At 31.3% G+C, this 27,835-nt stretch overlaps 4 protein-coding genes across 5 annotated transcripts; 1 reads left to right on the forward strand and 3 right to left on the reverse strand.

Moving 5' to 3' along the window:
* Positions 884-1,569, forward strand: LOC109338718. The gene has a single exon (XM_019576010.1). The coding sequence runs from the start codon at positions 1,053-1,055 to the stop codon at positions 1,446-1,448; it is 396 nt and encodes a 131-aa protein (XP_019431555.1). The 5' UTR covers positions 884-1,052; the 3' UTR covers positions 1,449-1,569.
* Positions 8,727-27,771, reverse strand: LOC109338701 (fructose-bisphosphate aldolase, cytoplasmic isozyme-like). Of its 2 annotated transcripts, XR_002106581.1 has the most exons (6): positions 27,645-27,771; positions 26,766-26,993; positions 25,232-26,112; positions 23,748-23,757; positions 11,781-11,786; positions 8,727-8,741 (listed from the first exon to the last, which is right to left on the reverse strand). XR_002106581.1 is itself a non-coding variant. In XM_019575990.1 (3 exons), the coding sequence occupies exons 1-3, from the start codon at positions 27,670-27,672 to the stop codon at positions 25,292-25,294; spliced, it is 1,077 nt and encodes a 358-aa protein (XP_019431535.1). In that variant the 5' UTR covers positions 27,673-27,771; the 3' UTR covers positions 25,081-25,291. The 2 variants fall into 2 exon arrangements, 1 of the variants encoding a protein (XP_019431535.1); XM_019575990.1 differs by lacking the exons at positions 8,727-8,741; positions 11,781-11,786; positions 23,748-23,757 and having other exon boundaries at positions 25,081-26,112.
* LOC109328169 (probable L-type lectin-domain containing receptor kinase S.7) lies at positions 9,449-11,766 on the reverse strand. The gene has a single exon (XM_019561496.1). The coding sequence runs from the start codon at positions 11,764-11,766 to the stop codon at positions 9,769-9,771; it is 1,998 nt and encodes a 665-aa protein (XP_019417041.1). The 3' UTR covers positions 9,449-9,768.
* Positions 18,184-20,045, reverse strand: LOC109338711 (60S ribosomal protein L9-like). The gene is made up of 3 exons (XM_019576001.1): positions 19,542-20,045; positions 18,572-18,694; positions 18,184-18,453 (listed from the first exon to the last, which is right to left on the reverse strand). The coding sequence occupies exons 1-3, from the start codon at positions 20,037-20,039 to the stop codon at positions 18,370-18,372; spliced, it is 705 nt and encodes a 234-aa protein (XP_019431546.1). The 5' UTR covers positions 20,040-20,045; the 3' UTR covers positions 18,184-18,369.

Genomic DNA, 27,835 nt, shown 5'->3' on the forward strand with positions numbered 1-27,835 from the left:
TCATTTGAAACATAAAAGAAGTAAAAAATTAAAAATTTATTCATAATAATGAAAACCTTCATATACCTGTTGTACCCGTGGGTACTCAGAAATACCTGCATATAAGGCATCCATACATGTACGAGCGGATATGTGTAATGTTCTCCTATTTTAAAATGGACAACGGGTAGTTACTACTCGTTGCCATCCCTACTCATCATGGTCGTGCCTCCTTAATTTTGTAGGGGAATTGATTTGGGAAGGTCCAAGGATGTTGACATGTTGTCGTCTACAAGGGAAGTGCAAAGGCACAAGTGTAGGAGTGTGCTATTGTTGTGCAAGGGTTGCCTCCTCACTTCTAGAAGGGACAGTGGGCAACAAAGTGGAGTTGTTGATATTAGAAATTAATGATTTAGGATGTCATATATTATCTAATAAAGTGTAGTAATGTAATTGTATCTATGCTCGACCATACATACTATGATACATATTATCAGTAGTTAAAATTTTGTTTTTAGAATTCTTGAGTATCAATTTGTGACAAGAGATGGGATCACATTCTCTGTCCCAAATTAAATATATATTGATTGACATATAAATAAAAGATAATTTAAAAAACAAAATATAATAAAAAGTAATTTTCTAGTTGACGAGAAAACTAAAACATTATTTTACAATTGCTTGTTTTTTTTATAATGTAAAATTGCATGAACTCTTCGGACATTCTTTAACAATTGCTTGTTTTTTTATAATGTAAAATTGCATGAACTCTTGACCGAATAAATTTTGCATTATTAACTCATTTACGAAATAAAATTCTGCATTAAGTCATCCATTTTCCCAAGTAGGTCTAAATGCGTTGTTGCCAACTAGAAAAGAAAAAAGAGAGTATGGTTGGTGAACAAGAACAAGAGAATAACTCAATAAAGAAAAGGAAGGAAAATAAAAGACTCGTTCTTTCCCTCTCTCTCAAACTCCTCAATTAGGGTTCAAAATCTTCACATTCTCTTTCCAAATTCCTAAACTTTCCCAACTGGGTTCTCCAATTCGCTCCCCCTTTCGATCAATCCACCATGATCAAATTCTCCGTCCCTCGTTACCTTTTCACAATCATCATCGCTCTCTCCATAATTTTCTCCTCCGGTACGGCCGAACACGACGAACCCTCCATTCTCCGGCTTCCGTCACAAGTCCCCTCCGGCGATGGCCTGCATGACTTGTGCGCTGGAACGTCGCCGTTGTCGTGCCCAGCGAAGTGCTTCCGGACCGATCCGGTATGCGGCGTCAACAGCGTGACGTACTGGTGCGGCTGCGCGGAGGCGGCGTGTGCCGGTGTTGAAGTTTCGAAATTGGGTTTCTGTGAAGTTGGGAATGGTGGATCATCATCACTACCTGGTCAAGCATTGCTTTTGGTGCATATTGTGTGGCTCATTGTGTTAGGGTTTTCGGTTTTGTTTGGTCTTTTATAATTGGAGGCAGTGTCTGTATAAAGTGTGATTTGTTTTGTCACATTATTACTTTTTGATGATGTATTTGTATAGCAGACTCCATTTTCTACAGTGAACTTTAGAATCTAACCCTGCATTTTAATTCTCTAGTGTAGACGGCGTCCGAAAACATTGTTGAATTTCAATTTTAAGAGTGTCTGGAAATTTTGTTGAATTTCAATTTTAAGAGTTGTTGTTTTGCAATTTTTTGGATGGGGGATTTTGACTATTCTTTTGTTGATTGAGAACACTACCATTCTTATATTGCCTTTTGTGTGTATAATTATTACTTTCCTTAAGATCATGGTGGTTTTAAACCTTCAAATTTTATTGTACATCATTGAGGTAGTTGACAAAACTTGCATGTGTGCATGATGTTATACGTAGTTGTTGCCCATATAAAATGTGTGTTAAATCGCCAATATAAAACTTTGTTGAATTTTTACGTGATTGACTGCACTGAGGCGTGACTCTGAATTTTTCTGTGTTGTTGAAATTTGAAGACAAGGGGGACTGCTTTAGGTAATGTTTTCATATCATTGAGGAACTTAGCATTTCAATCTGTTGTATGGAAACTGTGAAATGTATGCATGCAGAGTTTGGAGGGAGATAAAATTGAATGAAACATCTTGAAATATAAAGGTAAGGGTTGAAACAGAATGGGAGTAGCCTTCTCATTATTTGCAAGTTTTGTTCTATTGGTTTCACCTAAATTTGGGGATGGGGAAGAGAAGAATTAGTGATATTTGGGAGAAGGAAAAGGGAACATTTCTCTTCCTTTCATTCCATTATGATATTAGCTCAAAACTAATTTGAACCTGATTTATCCCTTTTCATTGTATTCCATTCCCCTATATTTCATCCATCCAAACATAAACCTACTCTATTATCACTGCTTCAACTTGTTGAGCTCGTTTGAATGAATTGATTGAGACTATTATTCAGGTCAAGTTGTTGTCTCTTGTTCCTTTCCTGTCTATTTTGCAAATATTATTGCTATCTGCACTTTATAGCCATTCCACATTTTGTCACTAAGCTTTTCATAATGGAATGTCCAATTAATTGAAGTTGTATGCATTTTTAGTGTAAAGGATTTTACATTGACACCTCTAATTTTATTCGAATCATGACTTTTGGGTGCTAATATCATTTCTTAGTTTTATGCTGCCACAGCTTATTCATCATGGAAATCACCTTAGGCAGTTAACCAAATTGGGGTTCTTTTGATTTTGGTGGAAGGAAAAAAAAACAAGAGATTAGGGATAGGCATTAGGAAAAAAACAAGAATTGTACTTTGTCCCAACCGTATTTGAGGAAATATTAACAAGGGAACACATATATTTAAATTAAAATTTGAATAATTCAATATTTTTCTGACTAATTAGATCAGAAGTGGTAATGAATTGAGTAATACACTTTTTGAGACAAAAAAATGTAATCTCAATATTAAAAAGTAAAAATAAAATTGCCCCAACTAAAACCTTAAAAAAATTAAAAACTAAACCCTTTCACTTCCCTCTTCAAATTCAACCTTCGTGATCATCTAGGATTTCTTTAGTTATAGTTTAAGGTCACATCTTTAACCTCACCTGATGAATCATCTTCTATTTGTCCTATTGGGCTTATCAATGGAGACATTGCCAACTAAGCTTTATACATAGTTAGAGCTGGAGCATCATGTTAGTTTGATTGGATACAGAACTATGAAGTAGCATTCTCCCGAGGACAAATAAAAAAAGGCAGCCCAACGCACGAAACTCTACCTAATATGGTCTAAGAATTATAGATATATAAAACCTTACTAATTAGGAATAATAATTATGTATGGTGAATGGTGATAGCAGACTGATCAGGAATCTTGATAGCCTCTCGATCTACAAAGAAAATCAAGAAATGGATTCGAGAAATCACATATGTCTTATTCTCACTAATCATACAATTGCTAACTGAGTTAGCTTAATTATTGATCAAGGGGAAATGCAAGGCTTGAATAAGACACTACTCATGAATAGATTTGGATTCATGATAAGGGCAATCATTATTCGGTCAGAAATGCATATAAGGTGCTTCAAGAGGAGGATAGTAATTGTGATAATGGCTTCTTTAGAAGATTGTGGGTTTGTAATGTTCCACCAAAGATGAGGTGTTTAGTATGGAGAATTTCCTTAAATGGTCTCCCAACAAAATTGAATCTAGTTCAAACGAGAAGTCTTAGGAGTTTAAGACTCACCACGATGCACTCTTTGTTGCGTGATGAATGAATCAACAAATCACTTATTCTTTCCGTGCTATATTTCCTATAGTGTTTGGCAAAAGCTTTACTTTTGGTTTAGTTTTAACCAGTGTTGTGAGAACCGGACCAGACGGTCCGACCGGTTTGACCATTGACCAGACTTGAAAACGGCTATGGTTTGCAGTCTTAACTGAATAAGAGTTGAACCGTTTTGAACCGGGAAAATTCCGGTCAGATCGTGTTAAACACGGTTCAACCGGAATAACCCGGGAAGTAAACCATATGGTTCACTTAAAATTTAAAAAATAGAACACTGCTCTAATTTTTTGTTTTACTCTGATCCAAAAAAAGATAAAGATATGTTACTTTGATATTATTATACACAATTGTTGATTATACAAAGTTTAACATTTATATATAATTATATATTTATAAATAAAAGTTATTAATTATATAAATAAAAGTTATTAATCATATAAATAAAATCATTCGGTCTGACCGAACGGTTTAAATCGGTTAAACCAAATACAAGACCTCTTCCAATTTGACGTCCGACTCGGATTTCACAATATTGATTTTAACTCAATTATACTCAATGATGTTAAAAACAACTTTTCTTTACATGTAATATATCTCATGGATGGAGAAAAAAAACAAACACCAGTGGATGTCTCTTTGGTTCATTACTATCTGCACACTGTGATTAGTTAGGAACAAAATCATTTTCGAGAACTCTCGGTTTCACCTAGATGAGGTATTGGAGTTAATTTTTTTGTAATTCTTATAATCTTCTTTATGTTTGCTTTCCTAGCTTCAACTACTCTTTTGTGGAGGGAGTGATGAACCCTGTTAATTATCTTCTTGATTGTACTGTTTAAAAGTTTTGTGGATATAGGAGTATCACTTGTTATCTTGATTTCTAACTTTTTTTCCTCATAAATCACATTGTTAATAAAAAATAAGGAGAAATATTTTTTTTTAATATTTAAAGCCTCTTATTACTTGATTAAAAGGAAAAAAAATTAATATAGAAGTAAAAAATAGAAACTCTAAATATAAATAATTTCAAACTTTCTTTTCATTTTGTATTGCTATAATAACCTCTTTCCTTTCTCATTTGCTAGAAAATATTTATAATGTATCTCCTGATACAAGGAGATACATTATTCTCTAATTAACAAGGGTTAAACAAGTTACTATCTCATAGATTTATCAAGACGGAGATAGGGCTCGAGCAAAACCAAGCCGACTAAAAAGTTATGTTATTATTCATGTATGAAAGTTTGCAGCTCAAACTCGCGTAAATGGGTTGTGGTGAGTCAACCTTGATAATGTAAATTGTAAAATAATTATTTATGTTTTAAATGTTTTAAAACTCTTTTAGAAAATATTTATAATTTGATATTATTTTATACCTCTTTTATAACACATATTTTATTAGGTCATATATACTTCTATATCTATACTATATATAAAGTCAAAATATGATGTAACTATTACTACAATATAATTTGTATTTTTCTATTTTGCCCTTAATATTTTTTAATTTCTAAAAAGACCATATAATACTATGTAACAACCTTAATAAAGATACATTGGAGGTTATTTTTGGAAGATGATAGTTGATTAGGAAGTTAGGAATTAAAAAGTTAGGTTTGTGTTAATTACTTGTTTTATGAGCTTTATTGTCTTCTTTTTTCTTGTATAAATAAGCTGTACTGACTCACTTCTTATTCATCAATTCAACTCAATAATGAAAATATTATGAGGTATAGTTTAATACTATAGTGTCAATTCTCTTTTCCTATGGAGCTTGAATCTTTGCTCTTTTTGTTCTTATCTTGAGTTCTTTCTTTTCAAGTATGGAAAGTCATGTTTCAACATAATATCATAGCAGTAATTATCTTTTAATAGCTTCCGCTTATGACTGCATTATTCCAAAATTCTTCTTCCTCATCTCAAAAGCCCTAGAAGAACCATCTCAATAGCCCTAGAAGAACCTTGTATTAATCATCATCAACAGCAAGTATTGCATCTTAACAACATCATGATTTTTTCTACATGTGCTCAACTTCTGCTTCTTCATCAACAAAAGCCTTAACAGGGTCACCGCTTGGAGAGGAAGGCACTAGATGTTAAAATGGTAGTAAGCATGGATAAGAGAGATTCTTGATGAACAAGAAAGAATGATAAAATGTTATTGAATTGAATTGAATTCCAAAGTTACATTGAATCATCCATATAAAGGGAAGAAAACACTAACTACCCAAACAAAATTAACTAACCGACTAAAAAAGCTCAACTATTTTAACATTCCTCCGCAAGCTGGAATGTATCAAACATTTCAAGTTTGAAATAATTGTGTTGAATACGATGATATACTCTAATACCTCATCTTGCTAGTGAACGAGTCTTCGTCTTCCAGTCTTGAAATTTGAACGTGAAGCAATACTGACGCTTAACCACCATTTGGCAGAAGCAATTTCATCTGATGCTTAACCATCTATTTGACAGAAACAAACCAATCATGACGGATGAAAGAGAGAAAAGAGATGGACCTTAATCTTGATCCTTATATGTTGCTTCAATGAGGAAAAAAATTACACACTATAATATTGTGTGTTTAATGAGAGAGGTAAATAAAATAGAGTATAAAAGAGAAGAGATAATTGGAGGGTAATGATAAAGAATAAGAAAAATGAATTTACTGAATGAATGAGTGTTTTTTTTAGCAAGATCAAAAAAGACCTCCATTTCTTGAACAATCCACCATGATTTCTCTATGTTCGATTCAATCATAGACTTAGCATCTTCAAGGCAGGAAAGATTCAAATAGAGCATGAATACCAATAATACCAGTGGTGAAACTACAAGCCAAGACTAGTGTCAATGTGATGCATATATAAATCACCTTCCCTGGCTCACCCTCAAGATAACGTTTAGCCATAGCTACAAGCAAGGGTTTAATAACAAATATAACAAAACTCATAGAGGTACAAAGGTGATTGAGAGTGTAGTGATTGCACCCATGAAAACAAGGAAAGATATTGAATCATCACCTTTGGATATTGTGGCTCTGAGAATTAAAGATATTCCAATGCCAAGAACAAAAGGGATTGCAATACCAGATACTGCAATGTTGAAGAAATAAATGATATTGATGATTATTCTTTGTTGAATCTTGGAACGATAGAAGCATAAGCGGAAGCCATCAAAAATAGATAATTATTGCTCTGATATCATATTAAAATGGTAGTAGGCATGGATAAGAGAGATTCTTGATGAACAAGAAAGAATGAGAAAATGTTATTGAATTGAATTGAATTCCAAAATTACATTGAATCATCTATATAAAGGGGAAGAAAACACTAACTACCCTAACCAAATTAACTAACCGACTAAAAAAGCTCAACTATTTTAACACTAGAATTGATTCATGTAAATGTGGATCTACATTATCCTTGTCATTGTCCTCATCGTCAGAAGAGACATTATTATCCAGAGGAGCAGGGTCAAAGTGCAAGTTCATTGCAAAAATAGATGATTCTTGAAACTCTTCTTTGGAAGGGTTGTTGGGCTTCTCATTAACAACCTCAACTTTAGTGGAGCTTTAGCAGGGATTGATATAGGCTTTCTTGTTGGATTGAGTTTGGCATTTCCAATTTTATTGTTCGAAGTGTACTTCTCCCAGAGCAATGTAGATTCCTAATGGTGTGGTTGAATAAATCATTGCATCTTTTGCATCTAAGCTCCATACATCATCTGCCCATTCTTGAACATTTGGTTTGCTTTCTTATATGCTGCAAAATTGAGACTGGTAACTACAAATGATAGCAAACGATCTTCTTGTAAAAATCCAAGATAATGAAAAAGGGGCACAAAATGTTGTTGCAAATAGCACATGATGGAACATATTGTTCTTGATATCTTTCTCATGCTATAGTTTGTGTTTCTGTCATCAAAAGTTATTTTGAAGATATTGTGTCCATGGACTTAAGAAAAATATCCAAGTTCATCAAAAATATCCAAGTTCAAGTGTCGCTCGGGCAAAGAGCCACCAGTACCAAGCATCAAGTCTACATCAAGTCAAATAAGAATTCATTTTCAAGGTCTTCAAAAATGGAGTACCATGACCAATCTATCATATACAAGATTACATCATCATTTTCTTATTCTTCAACATTTACCTCTCTAGCATAGGATCAAGATTCTGATATGTTTTCTCTCTTTCATTATTAATGGTTGAATAACTTTATGGATGGTTAAGCATCGGATGATTAGCTTCTATCGAGAGTGGTTAAGCAAAGATATAGCTTCTACTATGGATGGTTAAGCATTTGATGATATAGTTTCTGCCATGAGTGGCTGAGCGTTGTTATTGCTTTTTCAAATCAACTTCAAGCTCGAGAGTGAAAATTTTCACCCACCAGCTTGAAGAGATATTAAAGATATATTGAAAGTTATTTTTGGAAGATGATAATTGGTTATGAAGCTAGGAATTAGCAAGTTAGGTTTGTGCTAGTTAGTTGCTTTACAAACTTTCTTTTCTTTTATTTTTCTTGTATAAATAAGTCATGTTAACTCACTTTTTATTCATCAATTCAATAATAAAAATATTATGAGGTATTGTTCAATACTCTAGTGTCAATTCTCTTTTTCTATGGAGCTTGAATCTTTATGGAAAGCCATATTTCAACAAACCTCAAACACATTAATCGTAAGTTGAACATTCTAATAAAAGGCAAAAAAATATATAATATAAAGTACATTCAATTCAAAAAAAAATCTAATTCTCTAAAATAAAATATATAATACAATTAGAAAGAGGATAATTATCATGAATAATATTAAAAAATAGTAAAAAATGTGAACTAGTTACCTAACTATTTATCTAGACATAATAATGTGTAATTATAAATATACCTAATAATATTTGTTATTTTCTATTGAAGGGATTGGTTGGGATCTGTATATCTTCCTGAATTAGAGCATTAGTCGATTTTGGATCACCCTGGGTGTATACGTGAAAAAGAATTTTCATGCTCAATTTAGTATTTTATATTGCATGCTTTTTAGAGATAGAAATAGAGTGAAAACATATATATTTTCCTTGTGGGTAATGTCACCTATTTATATTAAAATGAAGTGGTTTGCATCGAAAGGGAAGGTCTGACATTATTATCAATGACATGACTTTGTTATTTCTTAGTCTATCAGATAATATTGTTATAGATTTGGACTACTTACTGTGTGGGCAATGCGGACCTGCGCTGCTCAAGCCGTGACTTTGCCTTTGGCGTGAAGGAAGGTTTTTCGGCATAGCAAGTGTTGACTTGACTATGTTCTATGAGTGTCGTCCTTTCCTCTAGCTAGGTAAACCTTTCGAACAAGATCGACAGTTGTATGGACCATATCTTATCTACGAGTTATTGGCCTCATTCCTAGTGGTTGACTGATGTTTGGACACTCAAGATACTCGGATTGAACAATATTAGATCTTTCTAAATATCTAGCTTTCTTACCACATAGCAATTGTTAAAATCTGCAGAGCATAATCCCATTACAACAAGAAAAGAGAGTGAAGGCAATCTGGAATGAAGTAAAAATTCTCACAGTAATGTTGCAGAAAAAAAATGTAGTTATAAAAATGAGCCTTCCTTTATATAACTTAGCCTTCTTACCATTATACAACGTAACAAATTGAAGAATTTGATGCATTTGGACAATCAATCTCTTCATACAACTTGCAAGCATAAAATCTATCCTTCTATATTTATTCATAAATCACCCCAATATGATCCTCTATTAACATCCTAACCTCACCTAAAATCTTTATTTATTTGTTTATAAATCACCTCGGTATAATCTTCGATTAACATTTTGGCCTCACCTAAGGGTCTCTTTGCAAGTTCAGTTTTGGAGGAGAAAGAATGGAAATGGAAGTCTTCAAAGCCATCTTACAAATATACTTCACATTTCTGAAGTTTTTCCTTTTCCTTCATTCCTCTCCAAAACTCAGCTCGCAAACGGAACGTACAAACAGTATGAATTGCAAAGTGTAGTGTTGCACTATTTTAACTTATTAGGGAGCAAAGCACCAGGGCTAGTTGTTGGCAGATAAGGAATTGGCTTATCCCTGTTAAGAAGAAACTCCACCACTTCCTGCATAGAGGGCCTCCCTTCCTTCTCATTCAAAGTGCAAAGCAATCCGATTTCGAGAACACGAATCGCCTGCTCCATGTTGATCAATGGTCCCATCCTTCTATCCACCAACTTCACTTTTTCATTAGTTTGATGCAAGTTCCAAGCAAAATCCAATAAGTTCCTCTCTTCTGCTTTTTCCTCATGTTTCTCCTCCTCAACCCTTCTCCTTCCAGCTACTACTTCCAATACAAGGACTCCAAATTCAAACACATCAGCACCAATACTCACTAATGACTCGAACTTCTTTGATTCTGCTCCGATTAGTACAAACCCAAAATCACCCAAAACAGCTCTAAGACTAAGATCTAGAAACACACTGCTGCATTTCAAGTTCTTGTGGGCTAGTTTCTTTGTGTGTAGGAAGTTTAATCCATCGGCTACGTCTTTAATAACCTTTAACCGCCGCGCCCATGGAAGAACACCAGTACCAAATAGCCATTTATCTAGGCTGCCATTGTGGACAAAGTCATAGGCCACCATGATCTCATTGTTGTCTTCACACCAGCCCTTAACAAGAACCAAATTCGGGTGGCGAACGTTACTAATGGTTGCGATTTCCTTCAACAAACGTTTCCTATAAGAGATGTATGTGTTGAGAAACTTGCCTGAGAATCTTTTCACTGCTACACTGCTTCCATTTGAAAGCTTTCCCTTATAGTACTGTCCTCTAGTATCACTACCAAGAAACTCTACCTCACTGAATGATCTAGTTGCGAAGGAAAATTGGGAAAAAGTGAATTGACACGGTTTGTTTGGAGGACTTGGCCGGTCAACTTTTGCCTCCAATGAATTGTTTGGTTTGGCTGCATTTCCTCTACGCCTAAGGATAAAGCTAAAACCAACGATGGAACTGAGAGCCACCGCAGCCATAAAAATAAAAAAGCCGCGCGGAATTTCATCCTTCCTAGACTTCTTCTTGTCAGGTTTCTTTTCTGTTGTGGTGGTGTTCTGAACTGAGATTTTAGACTTGCAATTTTCAGCAGAAGGGAAGCGAAGAAAAGCTTGGCTAGTAGAAGTGAAGTTCCAAGAGAGTATGCTGTGGATTTGATTATTGTTACCTGTGGAAGCTGAGAACCCTACAAACATGTACTCATTGAGATATGGAGACAGATCCATTGATTCTGAAAAGATAGGCTTAAAAGGAAATCTTTCTTTCTCAGCTCCTAATCGAATATCGACTATTTTTTTAGGACCATCATAGCTGATCCATACATAGTGAACAAAACCATCCTTAAGGGGCAATCCAACATCAGAAACATTGATAATTCTAGTAGATAATGTGGTACCTAAATTGTTGCTTTCATTATTTGTTGGATCTCCTGATTCTGGTTTCATTCTTGTGACAAAATCTATTACCAATGCCTTGTAATCATTCTCACAAATACCACCATTGAGCATTCCAACCAAAGGCCCTGACCCTCCCACAGTGAACTCATCAGGGACTATAATGAAAGTTAAGGCACTGCCACCACCAAAACCTGTTTGATTTTTAGTAGAATTGTTGACTTGGAAAGAAAAAGCAGTTTCAAAAGAAGCTGGAGTGTTTGTACTTGGATCGAACAACCGGATCGGAAAGGAGTAGATTCCTCTACCTGGTTGATGTTTGATATCTTTGCCTTTTGCTTCATTTGAGAATTGAAGAGCACCCTTTTTAGTTGAGAACTTGGCATTGCCAATAAGCCTTATACTATGGACAAGTAGTGGGTTATTGGTTAAGTTGAAATCAGGGAAGGAAAAGTGTTTGGTTACATTAATTGGATTTGGAACATTACGTGTTGAACAAACTGCAACTTGGTATTGAATTATGGAAGCTAGAAGATTGATTAACCAAAATATGGAGATGAAATAGTGTAAGGAATTCATTGCAAGTTTGCAACTACTTACTAGGATGATATGATTTAGTGTTATAAATAAAGTTTGGAAGATAGTTGGTGAAAGTTACCATTGGTTAATATAAACTTATTTTAAGTAATTACAACTTATAATTCAACACATCTTCATGGAGCTTTTCCACATCCCAAAATTTGAAAACAATTGTTTGTAATTGCTAAACTTGGTTTACACTTATAGTTGTTTTCATTTTTTTGGTTTTCCAATGTATCCTCTGCAATTCTGTCCGAATTAGGAACATTCACATGTATGTGAGGTTAACTCTCCCAACACATCCATAAGACTCGAAACTGAGAATTTGCTTAAGGAAAAACAAACATGTACCACTTGAACCAATATTCATTTGTAGTTGTCATTTTGATACAATTAGTTGATATTTTCATTAAAATAAGAGAAAAAATATGTATATATATAATTGTGAGTAGAGAAAAGTAATTCAAATGAATGATGAATGATGCATTAATTGCATATAAATTTTTACATTGTCACTGCATATATATTAGGCTCTTAAAATAATTTAAATTTTGTAGAAATTAAAATGTTATGAGAAAAAAACATAAACAGTCAATAAAAAAAATTCCATCTTGGAAAAGTATGTCTGACATACAAGCTCCTTAGAGTTTTTTTATTCCTCACATATATATTGCAATTGTTTATAATTTGTTGTTTGCATGACTTACAAGTTGGTTAAATAATATCACTGCCGTATCAAAATTATTAAAAGACAATTAATATATTTTTGATAATTTGATAATTGACCAACTAAGATAATTATTTCATGTATATTTAGATACAGCTTATAAGTAACTGTCAAACTAATCTTTATTAATTACAAAGATGAAAAAACTTTTTATATATTTGACTCAAATTTTGATGTTTGTTAAATATTTTTATTTAATTATGTTTATAAAGTTATTTCTTTATCACAAAAAATAATTTAAGTTATTATAGTTAGTAGAAAAACATTCAACTATGTTTTTCATATAGTTATTTAATTTTCCGGAAATTTATTTTATTTACGATTATATTTTTTACTATTATATTATCCCATCAATTAAATATTATAAATCGTAAATTTTATTACCTGTTTAATTCTTTTACTCTTGGGACATAATTATCTAATTACTAATATGATTTTTAGAACTTTCTATTACCTCTTTGCTATAACTTGAGGTTTTTATTTTATATTGTGGATTATAAAATGAATAAATATTTTATTTTATTTGAACTGTCTTTTTATGCATAAAAAATGATCTTATATTTATGAAAATATAATTATAGTTTAATATAATATAATAGTAGTACTTAAGGGAGGGACTTGAGTTAGAAAGATTCTCTTATAAAAACTGTGAGAAGCAATGTTATTAATATTTTATCGATGTCAAATCGGTGATGATATTGATATAGTGTTATAGCAGTTCAATTGGTGATTCACTAATTAAACTGTATACATGTGAAGTTAGATATACATATACAATATATTAACATTAATATTGAAAACCTGCCAGTTTTGATCGATATGATTGCATGATCAATATAATTAGTATATCATACCGGTATGAGAACCGATTCACTGATTTATTGGTTGAGTGGTACTAACCTATTTTTACAACACTCGTGAGAATAACAAAATTTAGGTCTTACGACCATCATAGATAGTTAAAATTAAAAGTTAGTTAATGATAACATAATAGTCATGTTCATGTATCTTTCAATCTTGATGTTCAAACAAGGTCCAATAGTCTATATTAATTTTTCTCATTTCTCACATTAACAAATTGTTCTAATATGAGTTGGTCTCCAGTATTTAAATTCAAATCATAGTATAATAATATTTTTTATTTATCATTCTGCAACTATGGAGAGAATTTGACCATATTATAAATTTTAACTATGTTTAATAGGAATATTGTTAGACAAAATAAATATTTCAATATAAATAATTATAAAATATTAATATAATAATAGATCTTGTATTATTGTGTTAAAATGTTATCATAATTAATTGCATTGAGTAATTGTGCTCTCAATTAATTAATTGTATTAAAAAAATTAATTATCAACATCAAATAATGTACTATGACAAGATTTTATCTTACTTTTATCTAATCGAAAGAGAATTAATAATAGAAAAGACTATATTGGTAGTAAAACAACTTTCCATTTTTATAGATCGCAAAAATAATATAGTGATCACAATTATTTCTCGTCTCGAAGCATAAAGTAGATATGACAAGGGTCGTAAACTTACTTTTAGATTCTCAAATTAATTTAGAGTAAATACTCATTTTATTCTCTCATGTTTTTTGACCTTACCAATTTAGTCCTTCAAAAAAGAAAAGACCTAAAATAGTCCTAAAAATTCTAAATGTAAGTCAAATTAGTCCTTTTAGGGGTTAAATTAGTCTTTACCAACTATTGTAAAATATCTAAAAAGAACTAAATTGACCCGCATTTGAAATCGTTGAGGACTATTTTAGGTCTTTTTTTTTTTAAGACTAAATTGGTAAAGTCAAAAAATACGAGAGACTAAAATAAGTATTTACTCATTAATTTATTATTTAATTCATTTTTATTTAATTATTAAATAAGTAATTTCACTTAAAAGAGAATTAATAGCATAAAAAAATTGCATTTCGTCATGAAGTAACTTCACCTTTCAAAATATAGTAGAGATAATACGACTTGACCATAAATGCTTCTTGACTCGAAGCAACTAGTAAGATACTAGACATAACTTTAGTATTATATTGAAAAAAAATAATTTATTAATTAATACATTCTTATTTAATCATTAAAGTAATAATTTAAGTTAAGATACAACACAAGATATTTATTACTATTATACTCTCACGATAATTTATTAATTAAGTTATATATTTAATGAATTATTTTAATAAAATAATAATATTTAATTAATTATTATGTATTCAAATATTGACTCTAATTATGTTAAGAATTTATTTTTCATTAAAGACGAATTTTAGTTTTATTATCTAAAAATGGAAATGAATTTAGTTTTATGTCAAGAATGAGGTGACATCGCCACATAGATTATGTGCCAATAAGTGGTAATGATGGGACACGGGCGAGAGTGGCGCGTGGCTGAGTCTGGGGTAAGAGCGACACAGTGCATTAGCAATCTGAGACGTTAAATGACGTTTAGTTGTTTCAAGTAGCGGCAACACCAATAGGAGCGTGACGTCTGGTACTTTCACAACTCCTCAAAGTTGAACTCCACGCACAAAGCTCAAGTTTTTTTTTTTGTTTTCATCTTTCTTTCTTTTTTTTATGGTTTTTTTTTGTTTCTTGGTTTATCACTGTTCATTTTTTTCTATTTTTTCCACCGAACTCTTTTTCAATTTCCCATGCTATTATGGTTTTGTAATGTTCATATTAAATATTAAATAAAATAAAACTGCTAAAAACTAAAAGTTTTATCTGTGATTTTTTGAAATTATGAATTAATTAAAAAGAAAATATAGGTAACCAAAAGTTTTATGAGCACTTATTAAGAATCAAATAGTCAAATGAAATAAAACTAATTTCATGACATTTAAAAATGCAAATTTGAAGATAAAATATTTTTTATAAAGAATATTTATAAAAGAAATCTGTAGTTAGGTATAATATTTTATTTAACTTCAGCATTTACTAGATTACCATTTTTAGACCAAAACTCCCATATAACTAGAAAATTTCAAAACTTAGTGCAATACTCATAAATGGATAAAAAACACGATTGACCGATTTTCAATTACACAGACATATTCAATTTCTTTCTAACCACAATATCCCTCTTATAAATCATTTTTTTGCACGTTATTTTTTCCAAAGCTTTAGTTTATTAGAAAAAAATGTATACATTGATAAGGTAAGAGTTTTTAGATTGTCAATACATTATTTATCATTTATTTTAAATTATCATTGAATTTTTAGAAAAATTAATCTAAATAAAAAATAAATGATACATCGACTATGCATAAATTTTTATATTTTTGGGGTGTATAGTTTTATTCATTCATGTTCTAAGCAAGCTTCCTTGGTTCAAACAATTCAGAGTACCACAATTAATTATTGTTTCACCAACATTATCCAGTATTATCTTTCTGATTTATTGTCATTCTTTCAATGAAGTATATGACTATCTTATATATATTAGTAATTATGTTTGTATTATATATGTTCCAATTTACTAAATTGTTATATATATATATATATATATATATGATATTTTTTTTTAGTATTATGATGATTTGTAATATATCTTCTAATTTTTGTGATGTAGGATTTTTTCTAGTACTATTAATAATATTTCTCATCTTTTTTGGTAAGGAACTAATATCTTTCAAGGTACGTGGTTGCTCCTTCGAACAAGTATGATTTAGTAGAGTCTTACACCACTAGACCAACACATTGTTGGTTCGTGATACTAGATTTGAAACTAACATATACCTTAATTATTATACATGTATTGTTATATATATCATTAAATTATTTATTATGTATAATAATAATGGTGAATTGTATTGTTATATATGTTTCTAATAGTATATATGTTACTAATTATGAATTGTATTATTGTATATGTTCTCATTCACTTTTTCTTCATAAATAACATCATTGTTATATAATATAAGACCATTACAAGTTTCAATTTTTTTTACTTATAACTAGCAAGTTACTCGTGTATTCGCATAATTGTTGTCACGTGATTAAAAGCACACATATTACATATGTATTCACATGGTTAAGAGCACATATGTTACATGTACACTCATATGGTTAAGAATACACATGTGAGCCGTATATTCACATGATTAAAAACGGACATGTTACCACTACATTCGCATGGCTAAGACTACATAGGTCACTCGTGCATTTATATAGTTAAAACACACATGTTACTCGTATATTTGTATTGTTAAGAACACATGTGTTACTAGTTTATTTGCATGTTCAAACACATAAGGAAAATAAACGAAATTTCGAAATTATATTAGGCTTTGTTACCAAAAGTGTGATCATAACATTTGATAATAAAAATACTAATTGATCAAATAGTTATTTCGATAATGATATATTATGAGTTATTTATCATTAATAATATTATAGATTAGTATTCATCACTTCTCCCATAATTATGTTAATTAAAACTTTAAAATGTTTAAGTGTTACAATAATTATTTGTCATCATTATCAACAACATAACACATTAAATAAATTACATACTTTTTTACTATTAATTATGATAATATATAGTATACAAAATTGATTATATAGTGTCGATAGGTAGATAATATTGTCATAGAACCTTTTAGGAAGGAAACAAATTAAAAAGGAAGTGATGATATGAAAGAATATTAAAACAAATTTGTTTATGAGTAGCCAATAGAGTATGGGTCAATGGATTATAAGTGTGTGGAGCTATTTGAGAGGGGGAAATGTACCAACATCTAACACTTGTCCAATGATAACATTAGAAGAAGCTTTTCATCACATAGTAAATAAATTTAGTGTTGCGTGCAACCACAGCTAAAAGCTCAATACATGTTTTTTTTGTTTTAAAATTATTAAGAAATACAATAATAATGAGTTTAATATTATTATTTTATTATAATAAAAAAATAAAATATATAGTATAACCATCATAAATAAATGGTTAATACCATGTTTTTTGTGGGAACTTATAGTATAGCCATCATAGATAAAGGTCCTATACCATATTAGATAAAGGTCATAAAAATAAGTAATATTAAAAATATTGTATCTAAATAAGTATACATTATATCTAATAATCAGTTCTAAGATTGGATTCAGATTCAAATGTTGACCGAGTCGACATTTGAGTTTCGGTTAGCTTCAGTTTATGTTCTGGTTTAAAATATAAAACAACCAACATTTATGGTCAAACATTTATGGTCAAGTAAGAGTGAAACATTACATGGCCCATGCATGCTCATCCTAATTAGGACTTTGATAACTTTATCTTCGTATTTTAATACATTATCATCACCAAAAGCGTGGGTACATTTTTATAAGATTATTAGTGGTAGGGGACTTATCAATTGTGCACCAAAAAGATTTGTGAAAAAATGGTAGTTATTGGCTTCTCAATGAAAGGAAGCAAGCATTTGACTGAAAGAATTGTGATTATGTCTAATACAAAAAATATACACAATTCCATATAAGTTGCGCATCTAGGCCCTCACAGTAGAACCCCTAAATTTCTGATAGAGTTTAGACTCAATCCTTCATTCAGAAAATGATTTGCTTGTTCTATCTATTACTTTCTCTGTCATTGTTTACCGTTTTATTACAGAGACTACGAAGGCCCCACCATAAATGGGTGCTAAAATTAGGAAGCAACACCAAAACTTTGAAAACATGCAATAGCAATCAATATAACAGCAAATAAAATTTTAAATAAGATATTCCATAACTTTGATAACATGATTGGACATCCAGTCTCAACAAGGTAAGAAAAACTGTCTCCAAAGATTCACAGCTAAATAGTAAACATTTCAGGTAAATGACTTACTCAAATTGACATCAGTATTCCTATTTGTTCACCATCTACTCTTCGAGTATTGTCCCCTTCTCGCTAACATAGATACCGTCAAGGAACTTCCTGATATCTTTGTTTTTAACATGGCATTTCTGTTGAAGAAAATAAAATGGGGAGGGAAAAAAATTACATTTACAGTCCAAGCAAGAACAGAATTTGATAATATTTGACTATATGCATGTGTATAAAGAGATGGAGAGTGCAGCAAACCTGGTTAATGAGGGCACAAGAGCGAGAAACAAGCTCAATGTCATTTCCATCCAAAACCAACTCATCCTTGACCTTCTCAGATCGAATAATATTAACTCCATCAAGCATGTCCACTTTCCTCACCTATATCATGCCAACCAAATGCAAATTTCAATTTAGTAAAAAATTGTCAACCACATGTACAAAGTTTAAATGCCTGTGCCAACCAATTGCAACATCCAGCATATTATATACAGCATGCATATGTATGTACACACACGTGTACAAGCACATGAGAAATAGCAATAACATACTTGTTCCTATAAGGTATAAAATCACATTGCTTCAAAAGACATAATACAAAGTATTTTATCTATTCCAACCAATTGCACCATCCACCATTATTTAGAAATGCAAAAACACAAGCAATAACACACTTGCGCACCTAATGTATAAAAACAATAGCAGAAAGCACAACAGTGAGAGATAGGAGAGCTGAAAATGAAAATGCATCAGCTTCAACAACATCAATACCAAGTCATGGACAATCAGAGAAGAAATGCAACTATGCAAAAAAAAAAAAAAAAAACAAACTTCTTGACACTAGTATACCATTGAGTCTCTGACTAATGGTTCTCAAGCTTAACTAAATTAGCAATAAATTAACAACAAAAACAAACAAGCCCTTTTCATCCTGATCGAGTCGGGTCGGCTACATACATCAAATGTGAAAAGACCAGTAAATTAAATGCTTACAAATAATCATAATTCGTTACAAAACACCAAAAACTACTCATTTGAAACTAATGAATGTACTGAATGAGAATGTATTATAAGAATATGATTAGTCAATAACAAGTCCTTAATGATAGAATATTGAATTTGACAGCAATAAAATGAAGTTCATAATCTCAATACATAATAGAAGTAAAAGTAAAAACCAGTGTAATATTGAAAAAGACAAAAAAACGAAACTTGATGAAAAGGGCACCTTCTTTTCGCCGAGAAAGTTTCGAATCTCAATAGACTTGTTATCATTGCCAATGCTAGCGTTGATGGGAAAGTGAGCATAGACGAATCTCATTTTGTAACGGTAACCCTTGGTGACGCCGGTGATGAGATTCTCAACGTGGCTGAGGGCGGTGCGGATAGCGGCGGAGGTTTTCCTGGAACCGAACCACGCATCGATCTTCAATTTCTTCTTTCCATTTTCATCGGTGATTAGGTCAAAATCAAGGTTCAAATGCTTGAAATCACGAACAAGCTTGCCACGTGGACCCTCAACCTCGATGACCTTGGCGTGCACCTTGATGGTGACACCGTCGGGGATGTTCATTGTCTCTGAAGACAGAATCGTCTTCATGCTTTTGCTCTGTTGAAATTCTGTGTATGTGTGTGAGAGTGTGAGGGCGATTAGGGTTTTGGAAAACCAAGAATAAGAAGAAGAAGAAGAACTTTTGCTATGGGCCTCTGTTAATTCTAAGCCCATTTGTATGTTAACAAATCCCACAAAACAAATTACCAAAAACAATTTAAAGAAATAAGTGTTAATACTTATTTGTCAATATTAACCCTGTCTTTGGTATAAATTAAGTTTATATTTTCAATTTATAAATTGTGAGATTATAATATCTTAAGATTAATTTATTTATGTTTAGGTACTTTAACTGAAAACTGAATATAAACTAATCTATTTTGTTTGGGTAAGGTAAAAAACTTATTTTTTATATAGTAAATTACATAAAATGGTATGAGATTGTTTGTTTATGTTATTATTATTTTATTTGTTTTTTACACTATTTAAACATACATTTTTTAATATTTATCATCATATATATTTTTACTATAATTCTTTTTAATTTTTAATATTGCATAACAAAGGTTAAAAAAAGTATATTAAAATAAGTACAATATAAAAACCAATATCAATATTAAAAAACAACATGGTACATAAATTAAACTTGAAATACACAATTGATAAAATAAATAATACTAAAATGTCAAGTTTTACACAAAAGTTTTAATAATGTCATCCTTATTGAATCTCGAACAAGAAACATGTGATCAGAAGATATATTATTCATGTGTTCAGCAAAATCACCATCATCATCATTGGTAGCATCATCATCAACATTTGGTATATCACCATCATGATTATCCATAATGTTAAACTCAGGATTTGAGATGTTGTTTTGCCTAATAAAATTAGGTATTGTCATTATAGTAACTAATGTGTACAGGCACTTCGTGCCTACCGAACAATATTGCATGGTATTATATATTTCATTTTTTATAATTAGAATATATTTGTTCAATATACTTTATATTATAATTTTTGTGTGTTTAAGATAATGTATAGTTTAAGGTGGGAGATGTGGTTAATTAATATGTTAGTGGTGATTAATTAGGATTATATGGTTTTTTGTAAAAATTAAATAATGTGAAAGGCAAAATAGGAAGTAAAAATTACACCATGGTGGAAGTTACACCATGTTTTGCCTTTATATATAGTATAGATAACTAGTTGGATCTGAGTATAATTTTTAAATTTGGGCATGCGACGCAAAATTATAAATCTATTCTTCCAAACACCGAATGTTCTTTCTATGGTGTTCCTTAAGGTAGAGTGATAATAGTTGAAGACTTCATTTTGACTATTAAATCCAGTAGTTCGCTTGAATTCAGGAAGATGATATCGCTCACATTTATATAGCCTCAAGTATCTAGGGGTGTTGGATAACCAACATCTACCAAATAATATTTACTTGACAAACAATTAAAAAATGTAAAGAGAAAAAAGGAAATGAAGAGTTACGAGGAGTAATAGAGTTTGATGGTGATAAAAAAGATGGAAGAAAATGAGAGTTATGGAGGTTGGAGTGATGTTGTGAAGAATTAAGATGTTTATTAGAAGAGTAAACATGATGAGAAAGATAAAGTTATGATTTAAAAAAATTGAAAAAAATAAGCTAACAAAAAATAAATCAACTCATGATTTTGGAGCTTATATTTTTTTGCTTATTTTTTCAACAAAAAAACCAAGTTTATAATTTCATTTAGTTGTCAAACAGACATAGTTTATATTTTCAGTTTATTTTTAAAAAAATAAGCATAAGTTACCAAATACAAGAAGAACCAAACATGGGCTAAGTATTAACAATTTCGAAAGGTAATTATTCATTTCATCAAATTTTCGAGATTTTATCATATGGTCTCTACGTTGGCAATCATGAACATATTTAAATTATAGATTTGATAAATTTGTTTAAAATTAATGATTCGAATGTTTCCATATTGTTGGTTAAGAATGAGCATATCTTATATCCAAAAATATGTGTTACATGTCAGTCACTTATTATAAGTTAAAAAGGATATATTTAAATTAAAAATGAATCATTAAATATTTTTCAATCATAAGTAATGACACATTAAATGAGATAGTGTTTAGGACACAAGATTTCCTCACGGTCAAGACCATTTTTTTCATTGTTCTACGTATTTAATATGTACTCTTGCTTTTTATTTTAAATTTTCACACCCCCATCGTTTGTTTTTTCTATTAATGAGTAATGATATAGGTTTAAGATTAAAAAATGAATTTTTTTTACAAAACCCCTTAAACTTTATGTTTTTTACGAATAGGTATCATAAACTATTTTTTCTTCTTAATTACTTCTTAAACTTTAATTATTTGTGAAATTGGTCATTACATATATATAATTTTAAATTACTAACCATGAAAAGAATGACAGATGGAGCATTAAACAATGTTAACTAACCCGTTGCATCAAAGTAATTAATAGAGATGGCAAAAATACCTGTCCAATAGATACCTGCTAAAATATCCGCAACTGGTACCCGTAAAAATAATTTATGAGTGGGAGCGAGTATCATGATACCCATCCTGCGGGTACCCGCATACTTATTAATTTATTTTTAATTAAATAATTTATATGTATTACATTTTTATTACTATTTTATAACTATATATTATCCATTTTTGTACTATTTTATAATGAATTTTAGTAATAAAATTTATGATAAATTTAACATTTACACAAATTTTATTATTCATATAATAATTATTTATATGTATTAATTATTATAAAATATATAAATATATATTGAAACTTAAAAACTCATTGGGTACCCGCAAATATTCACTATCCGTACGGACACTCGTAAATAGTGCGGGTATGAGTATAGGAAATTACTACTCGTGCTTGTTCTGCCTCGTTGCCATCCCCTGTAATTAACATAGTACAAGAAACATAACATGAACATTGTTTGCTCTTTTAAGTTTTTGTTTTGGTAGGCCTCTATATAGTGCACATTCCACAAACATAATAGAGCAGTGTTCAGATGTAATAATAAAAAATAAAAAAGAAGAAAGGGGAAACAAAATAGAATAGGAACCAAACATCTTTCTGCATTATGGACAGATAGAGAGAGCTCTATCCAACATTGTGTTTTCATTTGTTATTTTATTTTAGGAATTTAAGATTTTATGTAGGTAAAGATTGATTTCACTAACAATTAAAGTTTAGGAAGTAATTAGGAAGAAAAATATTTTACGGTATTTACTTGCAAAATACATAAAGTTAAAGAGGTTTTGTGAACTTTTCCCTTAGAAAAAATTATGCAGTGTAAAACTTTTTTATAATATTACTGCATTATTCACCATTCATATTTAATATTTAATAGTAATTGACTATTCAAAAAATGTAATATAAACAAATGTTAGACCATATACATTTTTAAATTTTTACACTAACATATTATGCTCTATGTTCAATACATTGCCCTTGTTTTTGTAGCCTTATCAAAAGCATTCATACTTGGTGAACCATTAAAAGTTGGAATCTATTAACATTTTTCCTTCCTAATCCAAGAATTTGTCCCAACATGTTTGATATCTTCATAGCAAAATTGATTTTACATCATAATCATGGTTTTATTTATCATGTAAAGCAACAAATATATAATCATGATTTAATATTATATTATACATGCTTTTGACTAAATCTATATTGCAAAATCAACTTCATCCAAACTCAATTTACAAACTTAAATCCAAACAAGCACAAAGATCAAGAAATGCTTGACATATAATACCATGAAGTTCTGTTGAGTTGAGAGCAATATAACAGTAAACCAACTCCTCCATTTCATCCCAATCATGAACTCCAACATGCACAATCATCTCAAGAATTGATTCCCTTATGTCAACAAAAGGGTTATCAGAGTAACTTACTGCACAAAAACTATGTGCAAATGCACCATGCACATCATTGGGAAGACTAGCAGAAAAGCTTATTCTATTCTTGTGCCTTTGTGCACTTTTCTTCTCATTTGGTATAATTGGTATATCTTTGTGTTTCTCTTTTGCTCCCATGACAAGGGTTCTAGAGTTTTCTTACAAAGGATGTGTTTCATTATACTTATAAATATATCAGAAGGAGGTGGCTATAACTTATTGGTAAAGTTGCACAAGTATTAATCAGCATGAATATAATTAAAGGAATCAACATGTATCACTTGTTGGAGCTTATGTCAATGAAATTCTTGTGACTATCTTTATGGGAATGTGGTCATACAAGAAAAGATTGAATTTTTATCAGGTAAATTACTTATTGAATTAATGTCATTATTACTTTCTAATCAATATCATCATATTGTCTTCATAATCAGAATCTGATTCATGCATGAGCCCTTTGTTGCATCAGTGAATTCGCATCAAATATCGATAAGCATACAGTTGTCCTCGGAGTCTGATTTCGAAGCAGAACCAGAAGTCATTGATGTTCTATCAACAGCAGAATAACCAACCTTACCCTCCTCACACAGTTACATGGTAAATGAAGAGTTAAGATAGCAGCACTCAACTTAGAATGACACAATCTTATATAATAGACATTGCTATTTGAGGAAACAAAAAACTGGGTCTTATTATGGCACTAGAAAAGTTTTTTACTTTGATAATTTCAAGGGTCAATGTCAAGTAAGCACCATTGAATCTGCAGAAACAAGATGGTATATTACCTAGTTGGCAGAGCCATAATTAAACAAAATTGAAAACAGCAGAAAAGTTACAAATTTATAATGAAATAATAAGATTGCCACCAAACACCCATAGAAAATTGTATACTTATAGCAAGTGATTTTCATGTTTGGATTGGATAACTTTCTGTGTAAAAACTGATCAAAACTGGAAGCCAAACACTCCATCATTAACGGGTGGATATCTTGTGTCCCAAAAAATGTACTACACCGTGTGTTAGTACTTGTGATTGGTCAAAAAAATACTTCATTAAATGTTTAACTTAAATATATTTTTCAATCGATCATAAGTACTCCTACATAGAGTGGTATACTTTTATGGGACAACACATATCCTCCCACTATCAACTAGTGTTGTCATGGTTTAGAATATAAAAAGCTGCATTCTTTACATTTTGCAATATAAAATATAAAATTAGCACAATATATATTAGAGAGGCATGATAAATGCAAAATATACTCAAGAACTTCATCAATATAAAACCAAACTTCACGAAAATGGGCTTACAAGTGAACACCTTTTCTGCATGTGTTGTTGACCAATACACTGGAGAAACACTTGCATAACAAAGCATAACTTAAAAGCAATTATTCTTTTACAAGTCAAACAACAACATTCATGAAACAACCTTTGATACCAATTCCTATCCTCTAGTCTCTAAAAGAAAGAAGCAAATTTGATCAGTATTTGTAGTCCTTAACATGGAGGCTTTCTGAGGCACCCTCAACAAGTTCAGAACTACCCTTGTAAGTTCCAAGAGTTGCCTCTGAATTAGCCTTAGCCCTTATCAAGAGTGCATCTTGAGCCTTCTTTAAATTTTCTTCCTTTCCAGACCATGCCTTAAGAGTGCTCTGTTGAAGTGCCCTTCCAAAAGAGAAAGAAAGAGTCCATGGCTTCTTTCCCTTGACCTGGTTAATGGCATTGAGGTTGAGTGTGGCCTCCTCCTCACTCTGTCCACCAGACAAGAAAACCACGGCAGGAACAGCGGCAGGAACAGTTCGCTGAAGAGTTCTAACAGTGTGCTCAGCAACCACCTCAGGGGCAACCTTGGGAGAATCAGACCCGGGGGTCACCATGTTTGGTTTCAAGAGAGTACCCTCAAGAAGGACATGATGATCATTCAAAGCCTTGTAGACTGCTGCGAGGACACGTTCGGTCACTTCAGCAGACTTGTGAATGTCATGAGGACCATCAACAAGGATTTCAGGCTCAACAATGGGAACCAACCCATTCTCCTGGCTGAGGACAGCATATCTGGCCAATCCATATGCATTCTCATGGATTGCAAGCTCAGATGGCTCATTGGGGCCGATTTTCAGCACGGCACGCCATTTGGCAAATCGTGCACCAGCTTCATAGTACTTCTGGAAACGCTTACCAAGGCCGTCTAGACCCTGAGTGGTTGTTTCACCATTGGTTCCGGCAAGTTCAACCGTACCGGTGTCAACCTTGATACCAGGAAGGACACCACCTTCCCTCAAGACATCCACAAAGGGCTTCCCTGAAAATATCCATTCAAGATGTCAGTGTAAGAACAATGTTACTATCATCATTCAAATAACAAAACACATAGATGAAATCACTTCCCAAATAAAGTTTACAAAGATTAGAACAAATCGAAAATGTCATTGAGTATTGTGTTCAATAATATAACTATTGGCCTATTTGGTTTGAGAAAAAATTTCTATTTCCATTTCCATTCTCTACTATTATTAATCACTATTATTGAGTAATGTTTTCATTCCGTTTCTTTTCTTCAAATATTTGTACACAAAGTAGTGTTTTACATGAAATAGTGTTGTTTACTGAAAACAAAAATATCATTATTATAAATGGCAAAAGTCCATAGTTAAATTGAAGTCCTACTTAATAGACTTAGAGATCCTAAACAAACACAGGATAATAACAATGCAATGCATGATCAAAGCCATTGGTGCAATGCTCATCAGTTAACAAATAAAACAACAAATGTAATAATATCTTTGCACGTACTATCCGTTTCAAGATTTAAACACAATCAGTATATTATCATTCGGCATTCATTTATATTACTTATGAATATGAATGATGAGGACACTGTAAAAAACTTTTATTGTTACTGTATACATTTTTTTTCTAAAACTATTAGGATATTCCCAAGAATGTTGAGGGTACCTGCAGCGGTGCTCTGGTAGAGGGTTTCCTCGTAGAGAATGACTCCACTGAGATATGGGAGAACTCCGGGAGCAGTGAAAAGGAGCTCGCGAAGATAGCGCCTGTTTTCCTCTACATTCTCAACATTGATGCCGGCTAGACGCTTACCAATTGTCCCGGTTGATTCATCAGCAGCAAGAATACCCTTTCCAGGGGTGCCTATGTATGCAGCATTGGCAATGAGCTCATCTGCAAGTTATAAACTACTAATTAGTACATATATATTATAAGAATTCTATTGCTATAATCTTCAAATAAGAATCATGAATAGAACGACTCATCATAATGCTCTTTCACAAATTCATTGACAAAACATTGATATAAGTCTTTCTTGATCATTTCATCCACAAATTTTCATCATCTCACTCTTCCTCTAGGAATTGGAGTAGTCTTTGATGACTATTCTTATGACTACTACTCTCTTGCACACATGTTCAAAATATTGCCAAATACACTATTCACTACATATCTATATATATTATACTACCAAATATATATCTTCACCTTTTTTGGGTAAGTATGTAATCACTCTCGGGTTTCGTGGCTGCCCGTCCCTCCCAACAAGTTTCATTCACAGAAATCTAACATTTAACCTTTTGCTCATACTGGATCTAGCGAAAAGTAAAATTAAGGACTATTTTTTCAACTAAAATTCAAAAAAAAAAGTTGGATCTGAAATATTCACCCGATCAAAATCCTAAAGTAACATAAAAAGAACCAATCTATAGAAAGAATAGAAAAAGTAACAACCCAAAAAAGCTAAATCACCAAGTATAAAGTAAAGAACACAAAAAAATAAAATCAGTTGAATAGAGAAATATTAAACAACACAATGGTTACCATGGTACTTGGACTTGAAGTTAGACATGGGAGATAGATTAAGAGGGTTATGAAATATTGGGTTTTGATATGAGTGGAATAGTGAGTAGGGTATTATATGTATTTATAGTAACATAAATTGGACAACTGTCAAATGATGAATAGTTCATGTCTTCTAGAAACCAAATGTACTTAATGGTTTTTCAAATCCA

The sequence above is a fragment of the Lupinus angustifolius genome, chromosome LG02 (genome assembly GCF_001865875.1).
Source record: "Lupinus angustifolius cultivar Tanjil chromosome LG02, LupAngTanjil_v1.0, whole genome shotgun sequence".
Classification (NCBI taxonomy): Eukaryota; Viridiplantae; Streptophyta; class Magnoliopsida; order Fabales; family Fabaceae; genus Lupinus; species Lupinus angustifolius.